Genomic DNA, 7,280 nt, shown 5'->3' with positions numbered 1-7,280 from the left:
CTAATAGCGTATAAAATTAAATTTAGATACTAGCTAATATACTACTAGAATTAGAAGAAGCGTATAATAAAGGCTTCTACTCTACGTAAGCGTCTCTTACGCTAGAAAGCTTAGGATTTTACTAAGAAGTAATACAACGCTGTAGAAAAAGCTACTAAAATCGCACGAAGTAATATCGCGAAAGCGTAAGCTAGGCAGGCGCTCTAAGTAAATAAAAAGCGCTAAGAACCTAATTTTATAGTAGGCAACCTTGTCTATATTAAACCTTATAGCTTTTTAATAGATTAGCCTAGTATAAAGCTAGATTAATAGATATATAGCTCTTACCTAATTATTACTATAAAGAGTTACTTTTTCTAGCTTTAGCTATCTACGTATATACGTATATATAACGTCTTCTACGCTAATTAGTTAAGAAAAGTCTTAGAGCTATTACTAGAGTAGGTAGAGCTTAAGTAGCTACCTATTAAAGTTAATAGTAATCTAGAATAGCCTATATATAAAATTCTAGATAGCTATCTTTATTAAAATTACCTTTAATACTACGCTGCGTAGGTTACTTATAATTCTAACTCTACCTAGTATAATACTATAGGCTTTATTAACGCTCTCTATAAGATAAGAGACTTTTATATAGTATACCTAGAAAAGCTAGAGCCGCTATTATAATTAGATACTTAGATTAAGGCGTACGAAAAAGAGAAGACTCTAGAGAAGATAGTAGAGAATTTAAAACCCGTAAGAGTAGAAGACGTAAGAGTAACGCGAAGGCGCCGCTAAGCGATTTAGAACTCTGCTAAGCTTAGGGTATAGTTTAAGAAGAGAGCTAGTAAGAAAGCCGCTCTACTAACGTAGAAATAAGCCTCTTTCTCTCTAGAGGAAAGGTAGTAGCTATAAAAGCGCTTCTAGTTTAAAACTAACACGAATACACTTACTACAAGCTAAAAGAGATAGTAGAGAGTATAACGCGAGAGTTTTAGAAGAAGAGGAACCTAGAAGGCGTATTTTAGAGCTTAGAGACAAGCTCTTCTTATAAGAGAGAGTAATATAATAGTCTAGTTTAGAGATTTACCTTAAGTTATATAACCTTAGGTTACGTAATCTTGTTACGTAACCTAATCTAGCGCCTTAGCGCTTAGCACCTCTATATATAGAGCCTCTTAGAGTCTTTTCTTAACTTCTTACCTTTAGATAGCTAAATTTAACCTAACCTACTCTACTAGCACCTCTTATTCTTATAGCTTATAGAGATAGTACTACCTACAGCTAACTTACTTAGCTAGGTGTTCTAGAGGCGCTTATAGTAGTAGAGACTACAAACCTAGCCCTTATAATAACTATTTAAGATAAAAAGTTTTACTATAAGTATATTAACTTATATTATAAAATATCTATATAAATATAATATATTAGACTATAAAACTTTATAAACTATTACTATATAGCTTTATAAGTATATATATAATAGTAAACCTTAATTATAGTTAGAAAAAGATAAGTTACTAGAATAAATCTAAGAGTAGATACTCTTTTAGATTTTTTCTTTAATATCTTTATAGCTATATACTTCTAGACTACTAAACTTTATAAAAGGCTTTATACTATAGTATATAATATATCTTTAAAGTTTTATAGATTATTATAAAGGTTTACTAGTATTTATAAGATTTAAAGTTTAAGAATAGCTACTTTTAGAAAAAGGCTTACTTTAAGCTTACGTAATAGAAAATATATAGTATAAATTTAATAGTAAGTATATATAGTATAGTTTTATATATATTTAAATTTTTATAGAAAAATATTAAGATTTTACTTAGTTATTTAAGAAATACTAGTTAATTCTTTTACTTAGTATTTTTAGAAGATTTACTTATATAAAAGATTTACTTATAAAGTATATTATTATATAAACTTATTTATATTAAGTATTTATATAAGTTTATTTTATAAAAAATCTTATATATTAATTTATAAGCTATTTATTAGAAGTTTTTAAAAAAACTTAATAAATTTTTAAATCTTAATTACTAACTAAATACTAACGTACTTTATTACCGAAAGCTCTATATTACCAAAAGCCCCACGATTTCTTGGCAAGAAAAATCAACGAAAATCAACCCGTTTTTCTTAAATAACTAAGCGAAACCTTAATACTTTTCTATAAAAATTTATATATATATTCTTTATAGCATATTACACCTTATAGTAAAGTTGCACTAAGATATATTACGTAATTAAAAAGCTATACGTATTTAACTAACTTTTAGAAAAAATCTAGTTTACTTCTAGTTAGTACTATTATATCTCTATAATAATCTATAAAACTTATAGTATATAGTATCTATAACCTAATAAAGGTTTCTAGAAAACTTCTATAGCGCTAACTCTTCTAAGTATAGCGTAATAAGAGGTAGAAGTTAGAAAAATATCTTCTTTAGAGTTTTCTCTTCTAACTATATATATATATAGTTAATCTAGCTATATAAACTTATTATTATATAAATTATAGTAGACTTTAACTATATAGAGCTTATTACCTAATAATATAGTAGCTTTAAGTAGTTATTTAAAAGTAAAGTATTTTTAGTACTATAGTATAGAAAGATAGAAAGATACTAAAACTATTTTAAAATTATTACTTCTAAATATATAGAAGGCTTATAGTATATATAATCTTATAATATATAACTTTATATAGCTAGATTATTAATATATATATATATAGTTAGAGAAGAAAACTCTAGAAAGACTTTTTATAAACTTCTATCTCTTATTACGCTATACCTAGAAGAGTTAGCGCTATAGAAGTTTTCTAGAAACCTTTATTAGGTTATAAATACTATATACTATAAGTTTTATAGATTATTATAGAGATGTAATAGTACTAACTAGAAGTAAAGTAGATTTTTTCTAAAAGTTAGTTAAATACGTATAGCTTTTTAATTACATAATATATCTTAGTGTAACTTTACTATAAGGTGTAATATGCTATAAAGAATATATATATAAATTTTTATAGAAAAGTATTAAGGTTTCGCTTAGTTATTTAAGAAAAACGGGTTGATTTTCGTTAATTTTCCTTGCCAAGAAATCGTGGGGCTTTCGGTGATATGGGGCTTTCGGTGATATGGAGCTTTCGGTGATAAAGTACGTTATAGCTTTTTAAAATTTCTAAGCTAATATAGAGTTACTAGTAGTATATAAATAATATACTAAAATTTTATTTATTTATCTATTATAGTTCTTATTTTAGAAGAGGTAAGAGATACTAAAAAGTGTGCGTTAGGTGGGGTCTGTGCGTCAGGTGGGGAAACACGGTAACTCGAGAACCCTGTTAATACCATAGAATGTTCCATGTATGGTTAATGCTTGGCCTAGAAATTTAGCTACAGTCGATGCTTGTATCTTGGTGTTCATGTGATAGAATAGCCGCCTGCCGGCGCGGCATGCTGACCAGCTAGCATGAGCTCTTTCTGGGCGGGACTACTAGAGTATTGAAAACCATTCCGTCCATAAAGGCCACTGACTTGGTCTTTTATTTCCTGTGACGACTCCGAACTGGTTACTCGCCGAATTCCAAAGTTCGCAGGTGAAAGCCTTTCACATGTCCTGAAACGGTCAGCTGCGGGGCAGCATTGTGGCACAGCATTGCTGCGACACCACCCCCATGAGCTAATTCATTGCCGATGCCCACCAAAAACACCTTCATCGCCAACGTACATGAAAAGCTACTAATTATTTTAAATAGCGTATATCTAAAGTGCTTCAAGATATAGCATGTATAGATTTATATTTTAGCTGTTTACATTTAGATCTATATAGCAAACTGTGGTTGCACAGTATCTATATGGCATCGGCAATGAATTAGCTCACCCCGGTGACACCTCCGAACGAGGGATATAGATAACGTGTTCCTTCCCACCTTTCCAGCATCCGTAAAGCATCGTGCCCGTTGATCAACCGCATCTCTTATACTACGTTCCTGCTTGTATTTTCCCCGCTCCACCTTCCTCGTTATGGCTCTACCCCAAGCGTCATGTGAGCATCTGATTGCTCTTTGCCAAGCCAAGACCCACGAGCAGCTGCTTTGTGAGCTTCAACAATCTGCGACCGCCCAAATTGCCCTGAGCGAGGAGGTCATCATGGTCATGCCAGGGGAGGATAGGGAGATAAAGCAGCTCAACCTTCAGCGCATGCTCGAAGCCGCGGCTTACGCGGGGCGTGCGGACACAGTCGAGTGCCTCCTCGATTTCGGCCAGCAATACGGCGTTGCCGTGCCCCATCTGCTCACACCTTGGGCCAAGTGGTGGACACTATCCTCCGCCAATGCTCTTGAGGTCCTGCTGAAGTTTCGGGCACTCGACGCCGACGTCTTTGTACGTGCCTTCCGGACTGGTCCTGTGCGAGTCCAAATCATATCTTTCGCATGTACTGGGGGTCCCAATAGTGAAGACCCGCCCTGCAAGGCGTTTTTACCGCTTGTACGACATCTGATGAAGATCGGGTGTGACCCCAATACGCCAATATGGAGGTTCGAAGATCACCCGGGTTATCTGCTGTACAGAGCCTGTTGGACGGCTTGTTACGAAGTTGTGGAGTGTCTCCTACAGCACGGCGTGTTGGTCAAGGGGTCAAGAGCGGCGCGTCCGGCTGCGCGAGATGGCCGGGTCGATGTACTCGAGCTGTTGCTTCGCTATGGAGCTGACATGAACGAATGCTTTCCCGGGAAAGACCTCACCGAGCCGCAAGGGACCGCGCTCCATGCGGCCGTTGCGTCGAACCAGACTGCCACCGTTGAATGGCTGCTGCAACATGGGGCAGATGCCGGCATCCGCAATGTCGATGGGAAGACTACGGCCGACTACATACCTGAAGACGCTGATGAGGCTTTGAGAACACTCATGGGAGGGGGTTAGCGGGCGCTTCGACGGTATTTTCCTTGTCATAGCCCTCCTCCGGCGTCGGTCTATTCACGCTCCCGCTCCTTGCCATCTTACCCTCGTTCAACCACTGTTTAGACTGACAGTCAGCCAAATAAATACACTGGACGTATGTGTCAAGTCCCTACCCGTACTCCGCGACTTAGACTCGTCCCTAGCGCCCCAGGACAGGGTTTGGAGACTTACATCTATGATCAATACTGGATAGTGCTGGGCGCGAGTGATTTGCTGGTATAAAAGACACTGGCGGTCTAGGGCTGTATGCCCGCTGCGGTCGTGTGGGTTACTTCATTATACTTGGTTTATTACAAAGTACTCGATTACTTAAAGCAGCTAGGCAAGACATCGGCACGTGATCGGGTTGGAGCGGTCCTGCGATGAGTCAGCTGCTTGGCTCGACGATACATAGTGGCCCTGCATGCAGGCATCAACAACCATTCACGTACGCAACAATGCACCCAGAATCTCCTCATCATGTGTCCCGGAGAGGCCGTGTCAGTTCGTGGCTCTCTGCACAGGAATCCTGCTTCCCTCCGTCTCCGCCGCCTGACGAAGGAGCCCTGAAGCCCTTTCGAGCGCCATTGAAGCGGAAGCGCGCCATGTCGCTCCCAACGACCGTACCTATTCCCAACTCGCACCGCGACGACAGCCCGAAGCGGTGAAGAACCGTACCTGTTGACGATGTCCTGCCCGAACAGAGCGCGTCACAAATCAGCAGCAACACTCCATTCGCGCTGTACGAAAAGAACATATTCAGCCCTCCTACCAGTCGACTGTCCTCGAGTCCGAAACGATCCTCAAGCCCAACCCGCGAGACACCCATCATACTAAGGAGTGCATGGCCTCCGGTGATCGTAGAGAGTCTAAACGGTCTAAAGGACGCCCCGCCAACGCATGTCGAGCGACTCGGTGACCGGTTAGTCGAGGGCGTTGACTTCGGCTTTATTCCCAAAGGATTGGAGGTACGCCACTCAGATATAGTTTCCGATCGTCGGATGCTCATACCCTCCTAGCAAGTCATCAAGGCCGATCTCAATGTGGGCTACCAAACCATCAAACCGGCCGACTTCGACGCTGGCGACAGGCGCTCTGCTAACGAGCTGACGGCTTTGTGGGAGACCGTGAGGGACATATTCCTCAATGCGCGCGATTGCAAGGATGGCAACCGTGATGAGAATGCGTGGTGCGATGATGTGGTACAGCCACTACTCCGTCTCGCGATGCATTTATATGGTAACACGCGATGGTGGCTCCAGAGCGTGTACGTGCAGCTTTTCCCGACCGCGAGCACTCGTTAACTACTCTATCAAGTCAATCCCAGTCCATCAGTCCCGCCTATCTCTCCGCAATCCCCGCCTCCACCCCTAACGACGCCACCCGCCATAAGCTCATCGACCGTAAGACTGACTACGTGCTTTCCTACTCACCTTGCGACCCCACCATCTTAGCACTCTATAAGCGCCTCGTCGCCGCAAATAGAGGAGAAATTTCGCACACCCTCGATACTTTTACAAAGCGGACGGCCCTCTTCTCGGGGTTTGAGGTCAAGCCTGCTTACGGAGTCCATACCGAGGCGGAGCTGCAGATGAGCATATGGATCGCCGCATCTTTGCGCAAGAAGCAGCAACTCGCACACGCCGCGGAGGTCTTATTCGAGCCCGCGGCGATGGCGGAGCCCGCGTTTACCGTTGTTGGCCATGAGCACTACGTATACTACGCCTATCCGCAGGATGACCTCGTGGCTGGGAGAAGTGGCGTGCATGTGCTGGGCCCGGATTCTGACCGGTTTGAGAAACTAGGAACGGATTCAATCCGTGGCATCTTTCGGTTGGTCAGGCTATATGGGAATTTGCTGAAATATGGGATTGATGGGGTTGAGGAGGGGTATTGGGGGGGTTTCCTAGGCCTGGTGCTTGAGAAGCTGGCTAGCTAGTGGGATTTCGACAGATGTCGACGGGGTTCAGGTTGCCTAATAAGCCTCACGAGGCGGTCCTGTTCGCAGCATCTAAGCGACCTCAAGCTTCCAGGAAATGGCGATATTCAACGAAGGAAAGTGCGCCTCCGTGGTTCAGATGCGTGTTGAAGAACGCAGATGGTGAATCGAAGCCACAGTCACCAATGTCTGCACGCACTGCACCGGAAGTAGGAGGTGTCGAATATAGCGTGTTACCCACCTCACCGCACCCTTCCCCTGTGCTCCATCGGACCTCCCACCGTCCTACCCAGTATTACATCACCAACCATGGAAAAATATACGAGCCCATAGAGTTCCCAATACAATATTCCTATTCTTGGAAGGACCTCGCACAATGTCGCACTCCTGATTGGCCAACACCATCG

The 7,280-nt window shown here is 41.2% G+C and overlaps 2 protein-coding genes across 2 annotated transcripts; both read left to right on the top strand.

Moving 5' to 3' along the window:
- The first annotated feature begins 3,934 nt into the window (after positions 1–3,934).
- Positions 3,935–5,344, top strand: BU26DRAFT_514271 (ankyrin). The gene has a single exon (XM_033827795.1). It carries the CDS (start codon positions 4,017–4,019, stop codon positions 4,914–4,916), a length of 900 nt encoding a protein of 299 aa, XP_033689345.1. The 5' UTR covers positions 3,935–4,016; the 3' UTR covers positions 4,917–5,344.
- A 70-nt stretch (positions 5,345–5,414) lies between these two features.
- On the top strand, positions 5,415–7,216 carry BU26DRAFT_546611 (uncharacterized protein; the record flags this gene model as incomplete). The annotated part of the gene is made up of 4 exons (XM_033831851.1): positions 5,415–5,434; positions 5,605–5,902; positions 5,954–6,201; positions 6,252–7,216. 4 exons carry the CDS (start codon positions 5,415–5,417, stop codon positions 6,871–6,873), a joined length of 1,188 nt encoding a protein of 395 aa, XP_033689344.1. The 3' UTR covers positions 6,874–7,216.
- Between the last annotated feature and the right edge of the window lie 64 nt (positions 7,217–7,280).

Source organism: Trematosphaeria pertusa (genome assembly GCF_010094035.1).
Source record: "Trematosphaeria pertusa strain CBS 122368 unplaced genomic scaffold BU26scaffold_2, whole genome shotgun sequence".
Taxonomy (NCBI): Eukaryota; Fungi; Ascomycota; class Dothideomycetes; order Pleosporales; family Trematosphaeriaceae; genus Trematosphaeria; species Trematosphaeria pertusa.
Note: the sequence above shows the minus strand (reverse complement) of the source record. Positions and strands in the feature narration are given on the sequence as shown.

What these genes read in the sequence shown, in the direction of transcription:
- BU26DRAFT_514271 (XM_033827795.1), top strand. Translation starts at nt 4,017, where the DNA reads ATGGCTCTACCCCAAGCGTCATGTGAGCATCTGATTGCTCTTTGCCAA.